We start from the raw sequence: 22,285 nt of genomic DNA, 5'->3' as shown, positions 1-22,285 counted from the left end.
TTTTCCACATAAAGTATCATATCATCTGCAAAGAGTGAGAGTTTGACTTCTTCTTTGCCAATTTGGATGCCTTTGATTTCTTTTTGTTGTCTGATTGCTGTGGCTAGGACTTCCAATACTATGTTGAATAGCAGTGGTGATAGTGGACATCCCTGCCGCGTTCCTGACCTTAGGGGGAAAGCTCTCAGTTTTTCCCCATTGAGAATGATATTCGCTGTAGGTTTTTCATAGATGGCTTTTATGATATTGAGGTATGTACCCTCTATGCCTATACTCTGAAGAGTTTTGATCAAGAAAGGATGCTGTACTTTGTCAAATGCTTTTTCTGCATCTATTGAGAGGATCATGTGATTCTTGTTTTTTCTTTTGTTAATGTATTGTATCACGTTGATTGATTTGCGGATGTTGAACCAACCTTGCAGCCCAGGGATAAATCCGACTTGGTCGTGGTGAATAATCCTTTTAATGTACTGTTGGATCCTATTGGCTAGTATTTTGGTGAGAATTTTTGCATCCATGTTCATCAGGGATATTGGTCTGTAATTCTCCTTTTTGATGGGGTCTTTGTCTGGTTTTGGGATCAAGGTAATGCTGGCCTCATAAAATGAGTTTGGAAGTTTTCCTTCCATTTCTATTTTTTGGAACAGTTTCAGAAGGATAGGTATTAATTCTTCTTGAAATGTTTGGTAGAATTCCCCTGGGAAGCCATCTGGCCCTGGGCTTTTGTGTTTTGGGAGATTTTTGATGACTGCTTCTATTTCCTTAGTGGTTATAGGTCTGTTCAGGTGTTCTATTTCTTCCTGGTTCAGTTTTGGTAGTTGATACATCTCTAGGAATGCATCCATTACTTCCAGGTTATCTAATTTGTTGGCATAGAGTTGCTCATAATATGTTCTTATAATTGTTTGTATTTCTTTGGTGTTGGTTGTGATGTCTCCTCTTTCATTCATGATTTTGTTGATTTGGGTCATTTCTCTTTTCTTTTTGATAAGTCTGGCCAGGGGCTTATCAATCTTGTTAATTCTTTCAAAGAACCAGCTCCTAGTTTCGTTGATCTGTTCTACTGTTCTTTTGGTTTCTATTTCATTGATTTCTGCTCTGATCTTTATTATTTCTCTTCTCCTGCTGGGTTTAGGCTTTATTTGCTGTTCTTTCTCCAGCTCCTTTAGGTGTAGGGTTAGGTTGTGTACTTGAGACCTTTCTTGTTTCTTGAGAAAGGCTTGTATTGCTATATACTTTCCTCTTAGGACTGCCTTTGCTGTATCCCAAAGATTTTGAATAGTTGTGTTTTCATTTTCATTGGTTTCCATGAATTTTTTTAATTCTTCTTTAATTTCCTGGTTGACCCATTCATTCTTCAGTAGGATGCTCTTTAGCCTCCATGTATTTGAGTTCTTTCTGACTTTCCTCTTGTGATTGAGTTCTAGTTTCAAAGCATTGTGGTCTGAAAATAGGCAGGGGATGATCCCAATCTTCTGGTACCGGTTGAGACCTGATTTATGACCTAGGATGTGATCTATTCTGGAGAATGTTCCATGGGCACTAGAGAAGAATGTGTATTCCGTTGCTTTGGGATGGAATGTTCTGAATATGTCTGTGAAGTCCATTTGGTCCAGTGTGTCATTTAAAGTCTTTATTTCCTTGTTGATCTTTTGCTTAGACGATCTGTCCATTTCAGTGAGGGGGGTGTTAAAGTCCCCCACTATTATTGTATTGTTGTCGATGTGTTTCTTTGCTTTTGTTATTAATTGCCTTATATAATTGGCTGCTCCCATGTTAGGGGCATAGATATTTACAATTGTTAGATCTTCTTGTTGGATAGACCCTTTAAGTATGATATAGTGTCCTTCCTCATCTCTTATTACAGTCTTTGGTTTAAAATCTAATTTGTCTGATATAAGGATTGCCACCCCAGCTTTCTTTTGGTGTCCATTAGCATGGTAAATGGTTTTCCACCCCCTCACTTTCAATCTGGGGGTGTCTTTGGGGCTAAAATGAGTCTCTTGCAGACAGCATATCGATGGGTCTTGTTTTTTAATCCAATCTGATAGCCTGTGTCTTTTGATTGGGGCATTTAGCCCATTTACATTCAGGGTAACTATTGAAAGATAGGAGTTCAGTGCCATTGTATTGCCTGTAAAGTGACTGTTACTGTATATTGTTTGTGTTCCTTTCTGGTCTATGTTGCTTTTAGGCTCTCTCTTTGCTTAGAGGACCCCTTTCAATATTTGTTGTAGGGCTGGTTTCGTGTTTGCAAATTCCTTTAGTTTTTGTTTGTCCTGGAAGCTTTTTATCTCTCCTTCAATTTTCAATGACAGCCTAGCTGGATATAGTATTCTTGGCTGCATATTTTTCTCATTTAGTGCTCTGAATATGTCCTGCCAGTCCTTTCTGGCCTGCCAGGTCTCTGTGGATAAGTCTGTTGCCAATCTAATGTTTCTACCATTGTAGGTTACATATCTCTTCTCCCGAGCTGCTTTCAGGATTTTCTCTTTGTCTCTGAGACTCGTAAGTTTTACTATTAGATGTCGGGGTGTTGACCTATTTTTATTGATTTTGAGAGGGGTTCTCTGTGCTTCCTGGATTTTGATGCCTGTTTCCTTCCCCAAATTAGGGAAGTTCTCTGCTATAATTTGCTCCATTATACCTTCTGCACCTCTCTCTCTTTCTTCTTCTTCTGGGATCCCAATTATTCTAATGTTGTTTCGTCTTATGGTATCGTTTATCTCTCGAATTCTGCCCTCGTGATCCAGTAGTTGTTTATCTCTCTTTTTCTCAGCTTCTTTATTTTCCATCATTTGGTCTTCTATCTCACTGATTCTTTCTTCTGCCTCATTTATCCTAGCAGTTAGCGCCCCCATATTTGATTGCACCTCATTAATAGCCTTTTTGATTTCTACTTGGTTCGATTTTAGTTCTTTTACTTCTCCAGAAAGGGTTTCTCTAATAACTTCCATGTTTTTTTCAAGCCCAGCTAGTATCTTTAAAGTGATGATTCTGAACTCTAGATCTGACATCGTACTAATGTCCGTATTGAGTAGGTCCCTGGCAGTCGGTACTACCTCTTGTTCTTTTTGTTGAGGTGATTTTTTCCGTCTTGTCATTTTGTGTAGAGGAGAATAGATTAATGAGAGAACAAAATGCTAGCAGGGTAACAACGTCCCCAGAAAATATACTCTAAACAAATCAGAAAAGACCTGAAGCAGTGGGAAAAGAAAGGGAAAGAGAGAAAAAAGAAAAGGAAAGAAAAAAAGAAAAAAGAAAAAGATAAAGATAAAAACAAACAAAAGCAGAACAAAACAAAACAAAACAAAAACAATGTGATCAAATATGATCAGGCTGGATTATAGATCAGTGCCACACACTAGATTTTGGGTGTATTTTGGTCTGTTAAAAGAAAGTCCCTCCCAAAATTTTAAAGAAAGAAAAACTTATATATGTACAAAAATAAGGGTTGATATGATGAAGGGATGGAATATGACTGTAAAGATGGAAATTATAAAAAATTTTTAAAAAGGATTTGATAAGTTGTTTGAAAAAAGAAAGAAGAGGATTAAAAAAAAAAAGAAAGAAAAAAGGGAGAGAATGTGATCAGGCAGGGGAGTAGAAAAAAACCATACACTAGAGATTTAGAGTATATTTTGATCTGTTAGAAGAAACTATCTCAAAAGAGAGAACAACTTATATATATATGCCAAAAATACGGGTAACTACTATGAAGGGATAGAATATGACTTCCAGAAAGTGGTCGCTTTTCTGTTCAGAGAGTTGTTGCTCTTCTTTTCTTTGATCTCCTGTTGAGTTTGTAGGTGTTCAGAATGGTTTGATCCCTATCCAGCTGAATTCCTGAGAGGAGACGAAATCCAGGTCTCCTACTCCTCCGCCATCTTGCTCCGCCCCTATCTCTATAGGTTCATTTTAGGAATGAGGCCAGGAGTGACTGAAAAGCAAGAACAGTGCATGTCCTTTCCCTTTCAGGGCTTAGCCCAGATAGTGCACTTCCATGGAGCTTAGTCACAACCCCCCCCCAAATTAAAAGGAGCCTGGAAAATGGTGTCTTTAGCTGGGTGGCTCTATGTCAAGCAAGACATAAATTCTGTTGCTGTGAAAGAAGGAGATCATAGATTTGGGGGAACAGTGTGCAGTAGGTTAATGACTTCTTTAAGAAGCCTGATGCTTTACTTTTTTTCCCTCGGAGACCAGGATACTCTCCCTTCCAAAAGCAGATGGCCACATGGAGAGAAGATACCAGAACAAAATAGGAATTATGATAGGAAGGAAGAAAGGGGACAGGGCTGTTGACCAGACATCCACAACTTTCTGCTGTAATCCTCAAGGTGGATGCAAGCTTTCTACTCTGGCCAAACTCAACAATTCATTATTCTATAGCCACGTTTTGCACTTACTCAGACTGGTGCAAGCTTTCACTTTCCCTCCACGTAGAAAGGTTCTGCTCTTTCTTTCAGGCTAACCTGAATCCATGCTTCCTTCAAAGATTAACTTTTCCATAAATCTCAGTGTACTCATATAATAGTGATATATTATCCTAATTCTGTACCAATATTTTTAATATCAGGCATAGAGAGAGACCTGACTTGCCAATTACATTTTGATGAATAAATGCAATTTCTTGAGGATAAAGCTGCCTTTATTCTTTGTGTCTCCAGAGTTTGTTTTAGAGTATCTTGATTGATTAAAAAGAACTTACTGTTACTTATCTAGGTTAAATACAGTTGGGCCTGGAGACAGGTGAAGGAACTCATGATCTTTGCAGGTCCCTCTCCTCCTGTGAGCCTGTGATCTCTTAAAAGATGTTTTATTCATAAAACAATGGGGAATACTGAAAGTAAATTAACAAAGTAAAATAGAGTGATAGGTTTTATTACAATAGAAGTGATTTTTAAGGTATTTTTATAGTAAGGTTACAATTAATGATTGATATGGTTGTCTAGAAATGCATAATTGTTGGGAAGATGCAGACCAAATATGCTTGATTATTCTTAATGGAAACTTTGGGCATAATGCAGGAGGTATAATAAATATCTCTGCATTTAAGTATTTCCATAAATAAATGCTTGTTGAAGTAGCACCATCAATATAACATTAGGTTTTCTGGTTGTACAACTATAAAATTATGTAGTAACGAAATACTAAATTAGTTGCTGGAATTATGATTACTTCTCTATATAATTTCAGTTTGAACAGGAAAGAATGTAAGGCAGTGATGTATACTCCACTGAGAGTACGCCTTCAACTAAAATTGAAATCTAATTAGTGTGAAAATAAAAGTACTAAAATATTGTTGAGATCAATATTGATGGCAATGCAGAAGAAAACTCTGCCACGATTGTGGAAATAGCTCTGAGAGCCAGGGGTATGAAAAATAGCATTTAAGAAATCAAATTTTCTAAATGAATTTCTTGGCTTGATAAGCACAAATAAAATTGGGAGCCAAGATGAAAGAAAAAAAAATAAAATTCAAGAGGTAATTTGCACTGGAATGGTAATTTATAAATCACTCTAAATAATTTTCCAATAGTTCACAAAATAACCTAAACCTAACCTGAAGTTTTCTTTTCTAAACTTTAGAACAAGTCATATTTAATGAGCAGGTATAAAATTTGTACTAATCTGAAAGCAGATTAAGTATCGCAGATTGGCCTCTGTATGATAACTAAGTGGGTGGGAAATCTCAGCTGACTCAGACTGAGAATATGGAACTTGACTTTAAGGTCAAATGAAGTTGTTTCCATATTCAGTGATCACTTTCTATGAATTAGATGAGGTCTAAACTCAGGTGTTCTGAAATGATTACACCTACTAAACGGGATTAGGAGATTATTATATTGTCACTCTGAGTGGAGAAGTGGCAGCCTAGACCAAATCTGCCCTTCCCGCATACTGTCTCTGCCCCCCACCCCATCCCTGTGCCCTCCCTTCTGGGCTGTTTCTCCTCCTGGTGCCCTCATTCTTCTTTGAGAGGCTACTGCCAGAGCTGGAATGCTCTTGAGCTTTGTGATTGAAAATGTGGTCCTCTGACCGGCTGCATGAGCATCACTGGGGAACATGTTAGAATTATAGGATCTCAGATCCACCCCAGACTTAAGTAATCAGAATCTTCATTTTAACCAGATTTTCTAGTGACTTCTATGTGCATGAAAGTTTGAGAACTTTTGTGTAGCAGTAGCTCAGGATATTAGCAACAGCAGGCTATTCAGAGAAACACTCCACCGTTAATCACTATTGGGTATCGTGCGAATGTATTTGAGAGAAACAGTCTGGTTTTATATGGAGTTCTACAGAACCAAATGTAGTTCTCAAGGTAACACAAAGGTTTGATTTTAATTTTATTTGAAACTCTCTATTTTAACTATTAAGCACTGTAGAGAACAAAAAAAAAGAAAGCACTTTCAAAGTGTTTTGAAGCCCACCATTGCACTCCGCTATGCTGTCGGAGTAACGTTCTCTAGATTTGAAAGAAAATTTCTTCTGCTGTCTCTGTTTAAGTAGTATCCACAGAAGTGGGCTGTGGTGAAGGAACCTGGTACCATTCACAGTTCTTATGTCCATGAATACCGTTTTTGTCAATGCTTTGCAATTAAAATCAAGTATAGAAATAAAAGTGATAGTCTGGGTAAAATAAAACTGCAACTGTCATCCATAACCCTGGATAGAATTGTATCCATTCAAACAGCTACTCTGTCTGTAGCGTTTGATTTTATATTAATTATTATACACGTGACTTTCAAATGTTAGCTTTTGTTTGTTTTACATTGTGGTGTAAGTCAGTTTCATTTGAAAAAAAAAAATGCATTTTGGAAAGCATTGCTACAACTGAAAGGACCATTGCAGCTGAAAGAGTCCGATGCCAGTGCTCTCTGGGGACAGAGTTCATTGGATGAATCCCTTCTGGAGCCCTTTGATCACAGCAAACTGACACCTGCCAACTTATCCCTGCATGTTCCTGATCCTGCTCAACTAGTTCTCAAGTAGCCACAGTAGAGCCATTGGGATTCATGTTTGATGCGACGCGAACTTCCAAGCCAGGACCTGCTGTAAAACAAACTATGTATTTAATACTTTACTGGAGCAAGAGTCTGGATGTAAGACTAAAATACACAACACTAATCCCTATTTTTTGCAGTAAAAGAGATGTTTCCTCCAAACTTACTTCAGCCCCGTGGTGTAACTTCACGGTCATCACATTCCTCCATTACTTCAGTGGGTCGGCCAGCAGCCATTTCCTCAGGGTGGACGAGGCACCTGCCATGCTAAGGACCAGAAGATAAAAATCCCTAACTGCAGAGTCTCACAGTTTCGAAGAGACAAGATGCTCAAGCAGATCATTACTATACAATGTGATAATGGGTTATGGGACCTATGCAAATGGTTTTATGCGAGTACAGGAGAAGAAATAAACAGGAAGTCGGAAGCTAGATTAATTCGTATTTTGTTTTGCTTGGTGACGGCCCTAACATTTTTTTATTTTTTTTTAATTTTTATTATTTATTTGATAAAGAGAGACAGCGAGAGAGGGAACACAAGGAGGGGGAGTGGGAGAGGGAGAAGCAGGCTTCCCGCTGAGCAGGGAGCCCGATGCGGGGCTCGATCCCAGGACCCTGGGACCATGACCCAAGCCAAAGGCAGACGCTTAACAAATGAGCCACCCAGGTGCCCCCATTTTTTTTAAATACAGGGATGAAGTATTAGGGTTTGAAATTACATTTGAATCCATTCGACTTGGAAATAAAACATCTCTCCCCATTAACAACTAAATGCCAGTAATCAGCATGAGGACAATGTCCATTTTAAAAATACAAATTATAAGGAACAGACATTAAAAAATAAAATATTAAAATCCCATTTAAATAAAAGATCACTTTTAAAGAAATCCTTAATACTGAATTTTAGGACTATTCAGTCAATCTCACTTGATGGTTACATGCTCCTCGTGTGTGTGCGTTGTGTGTGTGTGTAAGTACACAGTAGTCTTTTTTTATCGTTGAGAGGTGGGTTTTCTGCTTTGTGCATTATTTAGAGCACATTTAGATTCCTGGTTTTCCTTTGCAACTCAGTCCTTTGCACTACTTCCCCCTGAATTAATTGCTATAATGAGCTGATGTAAATTACTTTCACTATTAGGCTGAGCTAATATTAACCCACAACTGTTTAGAAAGTAAAGATACCACACAGAGTCATATACAGACTTAAGTATCACGGATTTTTTTTTAGTTTTCCATAATTTTGGAGTGTCCATCCCATTGCTTGGTCTCATGGTCTAGAGAATCAGGACTGTGAGCAGAAACACCTTCTGCAGAGGCCCCTGCCTGGGTGCCTGGACAAGGGACAGGATGGTGCGGTTCTGCCTCCCTGTCATCGCTTTCTCGCTTTCCCTGCTGGGAACACTTCCAACATGTTAATTATGAAAATGCAACTCCCCTTTTAAGGCCCCGGGGGAATGCTCTAAACTTTATATTTATTTATATTCTGCCTTTATTTATATTCTACCTATAACTACTCTGATATCCTTATTTCTGTAGCCTTTCCTATTCCTTTGATGAGTCATCAAATTCTGGCTGGTGTTGTATTTTGTGTGAATCTTATCCCCCATTTCCACCTAGGTGATCAGGTCTTTGGAGAAGGACCCTCTAGGTAGCCTTGATAACACCAAGCCCAAATTCATATGAAATATGAGTGCCTTTTTAGCGTAGAGTGAATTTTCCATCCGCCTCCCATGATAATCCAACATTGTGTCTTTGCTTCTGTTGTATTTTTCCTCCAGGAATGCACTTCCTCTCAGTTTCCTCTTATAATCCTGACTGTTCATCGAGGCTCTACTTAAAGACTTTATATTGTGCCCCAAGTCTACATATGATCACTCCTGTGTAACTCCATCCTGCATTATTTGCCCCTGATTATTGCACTCTTCATTTCCATCTTACATGATAGTTTTCATATATACAGTATATTCACTTTTGTCAGCTGTCAGTTCTTGAAATCTTATTTATCTTCTGTTTCCCATGTGTTGTGCACATAGCAAGTGTTCAGTAAATGTTTGTTGCGTGACTAAAGGTTTGCAAAGAGCTATAGAGGAATGGCATTCCTACGTAAGAGTCGGAGGTTACATGCCTCATGGGGGTGTGCCTGCCACACCAGGTTTAGGCATGACTGATGGTAAATCAAGAATGGGACATAGTGAATGCTGTCTCTGAAGCAACTCCTATCAAAATTTGCAGCAGTAAGCTACCAGGGCTTTATGACTAAGGGGTCCCATGCAGTGTGGCTGTCTATCGGCCCATTGCCTGTGACCCACTACTAGAGATTCTACTGTTTTAATCTGGGCAGACGTTTCCATTTTAGAGAGTTTCTTACTAAAATCTTGAAATCTTTTGTGAATGTTAATACGTAATGATACCTTTGTTATCTGTGAGCATCTCTATCAGGATCTTAAAGAATCGGGTTGTGGGGAAGTCATAGAGAGGAATTGGGAGGAATAAGGGGATAGGACTAGGAGAAAGGAAAGAGTCTGCTGTTGAAATAGGAGTGTCTCTGAACAGATTTCAACCTCACTGTTGTGAAGGTGCAGGCAAGCAATGAAATTGTGCCCTGGAAGCTGCAGTCCAGATATTCGTAGCTCCCATATGTTGCCCCTCTCTTTCCTGCCTATTAATTATCTCATTTATGAGCATTTCCTACAAACCTTAAAACTACTTATCAGATAGGTAAAATTGATAAGGAAAATCTGTGTCCTAAGATGGCCGACCAAGCCAGCGAGAGAGTCCCAGTCCTTACCCCCGGGCTCTTCCGGGTTCTTCTCCCTGCCCCGCTTCGCGCATGCACCAAGAGTGCCAAGTATGCGGAAGTAGAAGTGTATAAATTGCCCCCTTTGTTTGTGCTCAGGGCTCAGACCTTTGGAGAGCACTCTCCTCTGAGCCAGCCTGCATTGCATTAAATAAACCTCCTATCCAAGATCTCCGAGTGCCGCTTGTTTCTTCCGTCAGGCGATCCAGTCCAGGTTCCGTAACAAAATTACTCCATTTTTTAAATGAGAAATTGATATTGAGAAAGATTAAACTACATAGCCACGTTTGGCTACATAGTAAATAGAAAAACAAAGATTTAAACACGAAACCTGCATTTTTCCCCTGTGTTATGCTTGATGCCACTTTGGGTAGGTGGCTTCCATTGGCCAGCTGGGCATATCGGGAGACATACAGAAGACTTAGAAATCTTTTAAGACTTGTATATTCTCATTGCTGTTGCCATGGCATTATTTCAAAAGCTCAAATTGCTATGAAAAACTCAGTGGTACCCTTTTCTGACTCGGTATTGGCCTTGTTAAAGAATAGGACAGGAAACAAGAGGGCTAATCTTCCATCTTTCACCAGGAGGAAATTCAGCTAGTGTCTTTATTTTTGTGCAAAGACAAAATAAAATGAGTCTGTGTTATGCAAATGAGTCTCTCCACTGTTTGTTAATTTCTACTGTTTACTCAAAAATGGGAAACACCAGGCTTGTGATACATCATCTTTTGTGCGCTTGGCACCTTCCATCATGGATCGTATTAATCTGCTTAAACTAACAAGGATTAATTGCCTTGGTAAGTCAACCTGGCATTGAAATGATATATGGCCCAGACAGCTTGGAATTTGGCCACTCATAAATCTCATTCGTGTGTTGGTTTATTTCTGTTTGTCTCTTTCTCTGACAGATGTGTGCCCAATCACTGTGAGCATGGCGGGAAGTGCTCGCAAACATGGCACAGCTTCCAGTGCGCTTGTGAGGAGACGGGGTACAGTGGGGCCACCTGCCACAACTGTGAGTGCCCATTCATGTCACCATGACCTTTACTTGTCCAGACCCCAGGTCCTCAGCTACCTAGGGAGTGCACCCACTTGATTCTGAAGAACCCAGATTTTGTTGTTGCTTCCCCAGAATAGCACCGTAGTCATCGAGATATACTGTCTCATGCCTAATGACACAAAAGAAGGACCAACGTGTCCAATGATCCGTAAACATAGTTGGGATTGGAATGCTGATCTTGGATTTGCCTCTGTGTGTCTAAGCCACGTCTGGATAGATGGTTTGGGAAATTGTGTTAGTGTAATGTCTCTGACTGGATTCTCATTTATCAGTTCATCAGAGAGACAGACAGAGTATAATTTGGACATTTAGTGTCTGGACAATAATTGTCTCTTGCTCTGTCACAACTGTCTGGCCGCATTTTTCAAATCAGAAAAAGAAGTTAGAAAGTGGAATAAAGTCCCTTTATTAAACTAATAACACAAGAGGGCAAGTTTTTCTAAATATGCAAAGTAAAAAGTGGCTTGCAAAGACGACTAATAAAACACAGATGTGCCTTGTTTTACATAGTCGCATTACACTGAAAAGTTGAAGTTTGTATTTTTGTAATTTAAAGAATATTTTTAAATGAATGTTAACTCTCTTATTGTAAGATTAATTTTCCAAAAATGCATGGCTGTTTACGAAGCCCTTTTGGAAACAGATTTGCCATAAGACGTAGAATTGGAAGAAGTTCATCTGTCCGTTGTGTGTGTATGTGTGTGCATGTGTGTGTAGGGAGAGAGGAAGAGGAAGGGAAAGAGAATGAGCTCCAACATTCAGTCTCCTCCCAACAGGCTGAAAAACTGAAAATCTAATATTTAAGCCCTCTAATTATACAGACTTCTTTCATTACACTTCATTTTTAGGAAACAATGACAAAAATATTATCAGAGAAGAGTTCTGGGGATAATAAATGCAGGACAGCTCTCTGAGCCTTTCATGTCATTATTTGTAGGAATGTACAATAAGAAACTGGAATATGAGGCCTCAACAAAGAAAAATGTTTGTAATTTATTTTATTGCACTTATTATTTTGTTTAGGAAGCTGTTCAAAAACGAGACAAATGTTCCTTAAAAAATTAACATTAATAGGAATATGTACAAGAAAATAAAAACAGGCACAAATTGATTTTTGGTAAAGTATTTCTATATGGGTACATGAAAGAGTATTTTAATGAATAAAAATGAAACTGATACTGAAATTAGTAGAATAAAGGAGTTATAACTAAAGTCGCCCCTTGCCAGTCACATCAAAATATTAACTTTTAGCCTGTGATATTCATTATATGATAAACAATGTTTGAATTAGGTAAATTTGATGAAACTTCGTACCTTCACTCCACCAATATAATTTATATATTGTGCTACAAATACCATGTTTAACTATAAGGGATCTTGTTCCTGAATATGAAAATTCTAAATAAAAACAAAGAACAACAAATTGGTGCTGGTTACAAGGGTTTTCTAACTCAGTGCTCACTTGATATTGAATTGAAAAGCAAACTATTCTTTTTTTATAGCTGCTTCCTTCATTTAAATACACAGCAAAGAAAAAGAGATTTTAAAAATATTAAATTTGTTTTAAATTTAAATATGTACTACTGGTTAAATAGTTGAGGGTTTTTTGTTGTTGTTTTTTTTTTTTAAAGAGTAATAACTCCAACTATTAGAAGTGTCCTAAGAGTATTTAGGTTTGGCCCTGGTGGCAATCTATAAATGTAAAAGAGAAATTATCTCCTCCCTGGAGCTCATTCCTACCTGTTCGGTATTCCACTTTTGTTTCTGTAAAAGTAGAATCATTCATTTTAACATAGAAAGCCTGATACCTTGTTGTCTTGTCTGAGTGAGGCCAAAATCTTGAAAATCAAGCGTGTGCATAAAGAGAGGTTAGAAGACCACAGTGCATAATTAGAGAAAGGGTTCAGTGACATTATTTGGTTGTGAAAATTATTTTTCTTGTAGCTTATTGAAGGCTATATGCTTCCAAATAAACTGAATGACTTGATATACCTCTTAGTTACTCCCATGGATTAGTTAAAAATTGGGAAGGAGGGTCTGATCCAGCACATAATAATGGAAAATAATATAAAAATGCCATTCTGTTTGATATTTAATGAACAGTATTACATTTTTACTTAGTGACCACACTCATAGCAAGAGCACTGAAGTAAAAGAAGCCAACTTCTGATGCTAGCTATGAGATTACCATGCTGTGTGTGCCTTTTTAGCAAGTCATTTGACTTCTCTTGGACTTCCTTTATTCCTCTTGACTAAATGGCTACTGAGGTCTCTTATAGTTCTAAAAACCAATGAGCTGAGACTTCCAGTTGCTTATTCTGTGTTCTCTGGTCTTAAATTTTGTTAGCGTTATTAAATATTTTACATTATTCCCTGCAGAGGGCCAAGGATCCCTTTTGAAAAAAGGAGTTATGGTAATTTTATAATGGCACTCCTTTAAAAAGGTAAAAAAAAGTTAACTAAAACATAGTGTTTGGTATAACTAAATATTTCATAGAGCTTCAAACATTACAATTGAGCTATTTCCACACATTTTCTGCTCTGGTCCTGTCTTGGTCACGGTAAGATAGCTATTCCTCAGAAAACTGCTGATCATCGAGGCTAGATGCTGGAGTCCAAGATGGATCCAAGAAGCCCTTTTTTGATAGGTCACACTGCCTGAGTTTGAACTTGGCCCTGTTACTTACTTGTAACCTTGGCGCTTAGCCTCTTGGGGCTTCAGGTTTTTCCTGTGTGAGATGGGTGCAGTGACCCTTGTAAAGCCACCCTGAGATTAAATGAGGTGGCTTATGGAAGACACAAAGAAGAGCTTTAGCATATATTAGTAATCAATAAATTTTCACCAATTAATGCCTTTTAGAACAAACATCCTTTGATCTGTACTTCTGTACCAGTAATTGTCCACATCCCACAATTTGTCACTTAATTTCATGCTGCCCCTCATTGTTGTCACTTGCGTGGCAGGTTGGGTTTGAAGTGAATGAGTTCCATGGTTTTCTCTTTTTTCAGAAGAATTGAAGAGAATTAAAACTAATCTGGATGTGTCCTAGACCTGTATCTAATTATCTGTTGGTTTATTTATACATGGAGAATTTATTTTCAAATCCATTTTCTGTAAGGCTCAGAGGGTTGTCATTTACAAACCACTCTCCTGAGGAGTCAGGATGTCCCCCTTTGGATGTGTAAATGCCACAGGGAAAGCCAAAGGTCGGATTGCAGGAAAGGGCAGGCCAGTTTTTGTTCTCCCAAACACTAAAGAGGTTAGATTGTGACCAAATGATGGAAATACATTAAATTGTTGCAGCTTTATACTTTTTAGATTTTCTTATGCAGATATTCCATTGTCGATGAATTTCTGACTAGTAACATATTGAAACTTAAAATTGTGACAAAGAAGGTAGAATGATCATGTTGAATATTTATCTTTTGTTATATTGACTTATCTTTATCCTCTTAAAAGTATAAGGATGTGTTTTTCTTGTGAGCAAAGCTTCATGTTTATAGTTACAGTCTTTTTTTCTCTTCCTGACGCTGTATAGACAATTGGTCTCCAAACTTACTTGTCAATACTTCAGATGCTCTTTAGGATCTAATTACCATCTCATGTTTTCCGCATGTGTTCCTTACACTTCATAATTATGGTGCTCACTTACATAAATTAAATACAAAAAGCAATCCCTTATCTCAGGGCCTAGTAGACTTTTTTTTTTTCTCTCTCTCTCATGCTGCTGGAGCCCATCTTTGAGCTCAGTCATTCTACATATGATATCAATCTCTTAATTGGGACTGCCCTAAAAATCCCCGGAATATTCTCAATAACATGAAAATTATTGGCTGTCTTCACAAGCCAGAGGACATTTAACAGATATAAACAATGTTCTGGAGTGGAAATTTATAAGAATTATTATTAAATACCAGATATTCATTCTGAGAGAAAATCTTTTTCCAGATTTTTGTTATCAAAAGAGAGATTTTCACCTTGCCCAGATAAATAGATATTATTGTTTCCAGAGGTAGTAAGAGGTGATAAACTGAATGGCCTACACAGATTTCTTCCAGTTTAAAAATGGTGTGATTTCTGAGTTCTGAGATACTAAGAAGGTAGTAATGTTGCCACACAAATGCAAAACTAAAATTTAACTAGCCAGTGTTAGAGGAAAAATTGAAATTGAAAAGGACGGTATTCTACATCCTGTAGTCTGGAGCTATTACTCTCAGTCCATAAATTTGTAAGCCATAAATTACACTGCACCTTATTACCGCACACATGAAAGTGCAGTGGATTTCAAAAGTGCACACTATGTTATTTATAATCCATTATACTCATAAGTAATTGAATTCAAAGCATAATTTTTAAAAAGAAATTAATCCTACTTGCTTGTAGTCACACTAACCTAGAGCATAAATACCTAGATTTATTGGCAGTAGGAGATTTGGTGCCTCCATCTGTTCGGAACGACCACAGACTTAGGCATCAATGAAGACAACTTGAAATTTGAGAGTTACAACCTTCCCACCCACCCACCCCAAAAGTGTTCACTGTATAGAATCATGTCCTTACAGAATTGGAGTCCATCTCTCAGCTATAAATTCAACTGGCTTATAAGGACCTACTCAGAATGGCTATGTTTTTAATCTGGTTTTCCACCATACTTTTCCTCCCTTTCCCCCTTCCAGTCTCCTTTCAGTTTTTCATGCATGCCCTGTACCCTCGCACTGTTCCTGCTCCTTGGCCACCGCCTCTGCCACAGGATTTTCACACATCCTCCCTCTCTGCTTTGTCTGGTACATTCCTACTCATGTATCAAATCTCAGTTCAGTGGCCACCTCCTTAAGGAAGCTTTCTGTGGCCCTGTAATTAGGTCAAATCCTTGTAATTCTAATACACGTCTTAGCACTGGTGCTGTGATTTGACATCTATTTTCTGTGATTCCTTAATACTGGCTGTCTCTTTCCCCAGACTATACTATCTGAGAGGAGACAGTGCCAGGTTCTGTTGACCATTTTATTCCCAGGGCCTGCCCAGCATATATTATGTGTGCAGTGAATGTGCATGGAATCAGTGAATGCATGGCAGGGAATGTAAAAAGCATCAGTAGCTTTTTACAAATCAGTGTCCTTTATACAAATTAATGAAAAAGCTATGAAGAGGGAGTAAGCTAAAGGGACAAAAGGAAAACAAGAGGAGGGCAGATAATAGAAGGTGAGTTAATGAAAGGCCGAGAGGGTAGTGATAGTAGTACCAGCAGAAACAGCCACAAGAGGGATAAAGTTCTAAGAAGTTATATGGAGGAAGTCAGTATATGAGCAAACAAACCTGCACATTTCAGATAATCATGAGGAAAACCTTGGGCCATGCATGTTAGGGCATGTTCATCAAAGTGACTTGTGGGAATATAGTAAGAGTCTCAAAGTAAGTTCAACAACAAAATGGTACCTCAGGTAATAAAGTACAGTCAAGTCGTGTACTGGCCAGGTGTATGAGCTTTGTGTTGTGTGTTTTGGACAGTCATTTAACCTCTCTGAATTTAAGTATCCCCCCGGGACATTCAATGAAATATTGGCCCTTCAAATGCTTTGTAAATTTAGAAAACATTTGGTATCATTTTGTAACTTGTATTGTACCACTAAGTCTTTAAAAATAGGCAGCGAAAGTTTTGTCTGATTAGAAGTAGCTTCAGGTTACAGAGCACTGATATAGTTGATTCTCAAGGAAAAGATCAGAGGGTGTCCCAATATTTAAGCCAATACTCACTGAAGAGATAAAAGGTTTTATTAGCAAATATAATGGCTACACAGGCTGATTTATATTCACAGGGTGAATCTGCTCTTTCTAATCTAGACACAGCATTAAGTAACCAGATTGTGCTTCTTTGTTAGCAAGTGAACAATTACCAGTCTTCCAATTTTACCTCCCTTTCTTGTCCTTTACATTCCTACACTGTGACCTACTTCAGAGGCTCAGTGTGTCTCTGTCATTAAGGTATGGGTCCTTATCATTAAGGAGTGGCCCTAGGGCAGAACCACAGGACCATGGGACACACAGGAGCTATACTACCATCGCTTATTCATTTTTTGTCCATTCATCAGTATGTCAAGAGTGAACTCCATTCTGAGTATGGGATAGATGCTGGAATGTGGAGAAGGGAAAGAAGAGGAGAGGATGTAGTGTTAATAGCTTCCTCCAAAGAAGTGTGTACTTTCATTAAAAAATAGAAGCCCTTAGGGGTGCCTGGTGGCTCAGTTAGTTAAGTGTCTGATCTCGGCTCGGGTCATGATCTAAGGGTCCTGGGAAGGAGCCCCAAGTTGAGCCCCTGCTCAGTGGAGAGTCCGCTTGTCCCTCTGCCCCTCCCCCCACTCATGTGCTCTCACTCTCGCTCTCAAATAAATAAATTCTTTAAAAAATAAAATAAAAGCCCTTATAATCTTAACTCATTTACATATCTTTGGCTTGTTGTGAACTGAGGATAAATTGTACTGTATGCTTACGTCTTATGATCTAAGTTGCTGCTTTTCATCTTACAAAATATGTAGAAATGCAATTACATGGGAAATTACTTAATATCTTATCACAGACTCCTTGTAATTCTAAGCAGTCGTTTCATCTTTTCAGATTATACCATCAGATTATCAATCTGTTTATTTCTGGGTTTTTTCTCACCAGATGGGATGGGGAGAGATCAGAGTGAGGAGGAATCTGCACCATCACGGTGCTAGGTGGGGGATGTGGTTTTCAGTGGATCATGCGCCATTAAAATAACAGTAAGCCCTTGCTCCATTGTGTGTACGCTCTAGATGAGAAGCTCATGTTCTCACCAAAGCTGAAGCATTTGGGGAAAGAGGGAAAGGACAAGTGGCGTCACTTACTGAAATCACACTTATTTACCAAAAGAAACAATAATCCCAGCAGTTCCTTCACTCCCATTTTCACCGGGCATCTGCAGACAAAATAAGATGGAGAGACACGGGAAAGTGCTACCTTTGTAGAAATGTTGGGAGGGGATTTAGAGGCCATTCTGTCTTTTAGCCACAACCAAATAAATTACATTGGATTAAAATAGTGCAGGTCATTTGGAGAAACACAGCCTAAGGACCTTTACATTTCTAAGGCAGCCCAAATTTCAAATTAATCCCTTCTTTTATGCCTTGCCTTGGGAAGATGGCTAAGATTAAACCTAGAAAGAAAGGATTTAATTTCAGTTTTACAAAGACTTTTTCAATAGTTTCAAAAATATATCTTTCTCTTTGAATAAAAAGCCTTTGCAAAAAAGTTGATCTGCAAATGCATATTAAAAAGCAGCCTGCCATAGAGACGAGCCATGCACCTATGAACTGCACAGAGGCTATAAAATGCCAGAGCTCGGGCTCAAGGGAGTTGACATTATTCATTAAAATCCTCTGTAGTTTGAATCCCAGTGACTGTCTCAGCCCAGGTTCGGAGTGAAGAGAAAAAGGAATAGAAGACATTCACCTTTACACCTTTGCCAAGTTCGGTGAAGGGAAAGAAGATAGAGGGCAAGCCTGATTATTGGCAGATAAAGAAGGAAACTTCAGAGAATTTTTTATCTACTCAAAAAATAAGAAAGAATTAAAATTAAATATAGGATGTGCCTCTCCTTTGATCCTTTTAACATCTCCCAAATCAAACAATTTCATGCTTTCATATTGACATTAGTCACTGTGCCCCTACTGTAAGTCTTTAGCTTTACAAACTTGGAGTATCAGATTACCTGTAATTCATACATGGTCCTGGTTCATTCGGTAATATTATATGTCCATTTTGTATGTAGCACACTCTGTGGATCACAGAAATACAGACAAGAGCCTGCTTCCTTATGAAGTAGACATGCTGGCTAAAAATGGAAGACAGACAGTCAGGAAGTGTTAATACGTTAGTAGAAGGTGGTGTGGTTTTGTGCCAAACTGGTTGTAAAGGCCAGTATGTATAGCACGAGAGGGAGAACAGGTCACCAAGGTGGTTGGGGAAGGGTTTCAGGACCAGCTGAACCCTGGCGAAGCTCCTTGCTTGCTTGGTTGGGAATTAAGATTGGAACTGATGGGGGGTGGGGGGGATGGGGGTGGGATAGCAGAGGCAAAGTTTGAGGGCAGAAATAAACACGAGCTATGGAGAAGCATGCTCATGAAAGGGGCCCGCCTTTGGAGCCCACAGACTGCCATGGGAATGCTCATTCAGATTCTTACATTCCATATGATCCTGGAGAAGTTTCTAAACCCTTCCTGAGTTCCTATTTGAGTGGCGTGCTGGAGCCAGGATTGTTAAATATTCAGGACTTCTGTGAGCTGGTTGTGAAGGCTTGGTAGCTTGAACCAGCTACAGTAGGAGAATTTACCCCATGGAAAGTAACAAGCCCAACAAATCCAGACTCTTTTTTGTAAAGTTGCTGACTTACCAGAATACCACTGCCCTGATTCCTTCTTAATTAAGCAAGAATTATAGATCTGCCTATGCATATTATTGTGTTAGGGTACAGATAATGTATAAAATGTCTAGCACAGAGTCAACACAGATGACGCTCGAGATGACAGCTACAGGCTTAAATGTAATATTGTGAAGAGATTGGTCTCATCAGAGGAGCAGCAGGATAGGGAGTTGGGCAGGTAGGCTGAGCTAGCCAGGGGACAGTGGTCCTTCACTACCTCAGTGCCGAAGTACGATTTCAGATGTGATTCTTCATCACTCGTCTTTACCACAAAACAACTTCACATTTATTCTTTAGAAGGAAGAGTTGAGCTCTTCTCACTATATTAATCCATAAATGACATTAAAGTCTTCCCTAACAGACAACTGGCTTACGATTACTTCTGGGCTACGGAGGACGTGTAAGATCCCTGAACAGTGTTTAGAGAGCATTTAGGAAGGACCATGGATTATGTAGCATCACATTAACTGTCACCATTTTCTTTTACTGAAGGGGACAGAAATGTTTTTTGTTAGTAGGTTTGCCTCAGCTGTTTAGCTTATAGTATAATGCGAGGTACCAACTGATGAATAATTGTTAGGGTACAAAACTAAGTTTAAGATTACTGTGTGATTATTAACCTAAATCTAAAGAATGAGCAGCTTTCTCCTGTCGGGATCTCCTCCCATCTGTGACCCAGCTGTGTCAATTCTATTCCATAAATTCAAGACACTTGGTTTGGTTTGCTACGCTAAGACTACAAATACCTGTAATGAATCTAGTGATTTTTTTTTCACTGTTCACATGACAAAAATCTGAAGAATGAATGATCGGTCTCCGTTTTGTTTTTGTTTTTCCAACATCATGGTGGACAAAGAACTCTCTTCATTTCTTTTGTTGTTATGACTACATTCTGCTTTCTTCCTCCTTTTCAAGCCCTCCTGGCAAAAGAATGTATAGTTCAGATTGTTGGAATCTAGAATGAAAATGTTTATCTACCCAAATAATCCCTTCTGTTATATTTGTTGTAGACGACGAATGCCACTAAAAGCGAAAGTTTACCATTGAAAGTGTAGCAGTTTCCAAGAAAATGTTGCTGGTTGACTTTCTTGAATGTTTTCACATTTGAGTGCTTTCAAATTTTAGTAAGATATTTTATTTGAAAATATTTTAACTTAGCCAAGTGCAAGTGAAATTCTGTAAATGGATTTGACTAAAAAATCTAATTTTCACGTAAAGCAAGAAAAAGTTCAATGACTTGCAGTTCCTTGGTCTCATTGTATAATTGTGTTCCAGAGCTACCATGGGGGCTCCCACCTGCAAAATATGTCTAACCTATTCTTGAAAGACCTTTCCTGCCATCACAGATGCCGGCACCAAATGCCAGACAAAGTTGGCACCTACAAAATCGCTGTCATTACTCATTAGCAGGCATCAAAATGTCCTAATAATACTTGTTGCCACTATCCAGTCCTGTGGAGACATCAGTTAAACATGCTTTGCTTGCCAAGTCATGTGATCAGCTTTCACTATGCTGGATAAAGCCAAGTGAGACCATCCGGGTAGATTGGATAAAGAAACACCTTGAAGAGTTTGGCTGTGGAAAGAGAAATTCTTTCCATCCATATTACTGCAATGGAATTCAGAACTCTAGAAAACCCTGTGTGTTTTTTCTGCCATATGGCTGTCCGTTGCTCAGTTGCCCTACTTAGAGAACGCTCAAGTATTCAGTGGAAGGCATTTTCCTACTCAGAAAATAACCAACATATTAAGACTTCTTTATATAGTTTCAGTGACCTAGATCTAGACTTTCTGAATAAAAAAACCTGAATTTTATCGGCCAGATTGAGTACCTGAAGCTAGGTAGATGAACAGGCTTTGTTAATTCCTTGTCCAAAAGGATTATTTTTTCCCCTTTGTATAATTCTTTAAATCAAGCTGGCTGAAGCTCCGTGAGAGAGAAGAGAGTATCCTGAACTTCTGCAGGGGAGAGAAGATCAGTAATGGAGACCGCTGGCCTTCTCGAAGGGCAGCAGTTCTGAGAGAGGAGTGGGGAACTGAACTTTTATTAGAGGCCCTTGGGAAGGCAGGTAGGAACATTCAGGCAGCAATACTTGCTTCCTTGTTTACTAGTGGGAGCATCCACTATCCTATGATTACTGCACCAACTGGGGAGACCTGAGCCGTTACTGAGAATCTCCTCTCATCTCTGCTGGTCATGTGGCTGATCATCCAAAGGGTGCAGGAGTGGAACAGAGCCTGGGAGAGGAAGCAGAATCTGCGATGGGTGACGGAAGGGCAGTGACTGCAGAACGAATCCTCACGTCATCCGTGCTGAATCCATGGCTTAGGACAGCTTTCCACCATTCCCGGGTGAAACGTAGCAGTTAAGTCCGTGTTGCAGCTTCGCTTTGCCTCAGTGCCCTCGTCCTAGCACCATTGCCTTTAGGCCATTTCTATGGCCTAAACTAGTGCAGGGGCTAACGCGTGTCTTAGAAATCAAAATAATGATACAGAATGATTCACTGGGCAGAAGTAATGTGGAAGACAAATGTATCGGGAAGCAATGGAAATGCTATTAGCAATCACAGAGGAGTTTATTAGTAAGAAACATTGCCCCATGTCTCCTACACATAGTAAAAGGATATTTGTTTAAAGCCCAAGTAACTCATTCACTATATAAGCATTTCTAAGGGATTTTGAATCAGGATTCTGTTTGCATTCAGCCCCTACTTTTTTCTTCTTATCATCACCCTAAACTTCCCACATACCACCTGTCTTGAGATGAGATAAATGAACATGAGGCCCTAAACTACCACAGGTGATGCCTTAGCCGAGGAATGGATTCACTTTGACACTTGATTAACATCAATTTCACATGTGGTAATAAAAAAATTAATCTGCACGAACTGTAATTTTCATGCTGGGATCATTTAGATTCCAGCCATCTCTGTATTGATTGGGTTCAAGAAAACTGTTTTCATTGTGCTTTTTTAATGAGG

At 38.9% G+C, this 22,285-nt stretch overlaps 1 protein-coding gene across 4 annotated transcripts in view; it reads left to right on the top strand.

The window, feature by feature from the left end:
- Positions 1–22,285, top strand: part of CNTNAP2 (contactin associated protein 2) — a 1,915,205-nt gene that overhangs the window by 1,174,486 nt on the left and 718,434 nt on the right. For all 4 annotated transcript variants that reach the window (XM_032401131.1, XM_032401133.1, XM_032401132.1 and 1 more), the window contains one exon: positions 10,712–10,818. In XM_032401131.1, the coding sequence (XP_032257022.1) occupies positions 10,712–10,818 (107 nt within the window). The remainder of the gene's footprint in view (positions 1–10,711; positions 10,819–22,285) is intronic.

The sequence above is a fragment of the Phoca vitulina genome, unplaced genomic scaffold, assembly GCF_004348235.1.
Source record: "Phoca vitulina isolate PV1807 unplaced genomic scaffold, GSC_HSeal_1.0 scaffold4, whole genome shotgun sequence".
NCBI classification, from domain to species: Eukaryota; Metazoa; Chordata; class Mammalia; order Carnivora; family Phocidae; genus Phoca; species Phoca vitulina.
The sequence above is the reverse complement of the archived record's forward strand: the minus strand, read 5'-3'. Positions and strand labels throughout refer to the sequence as shown.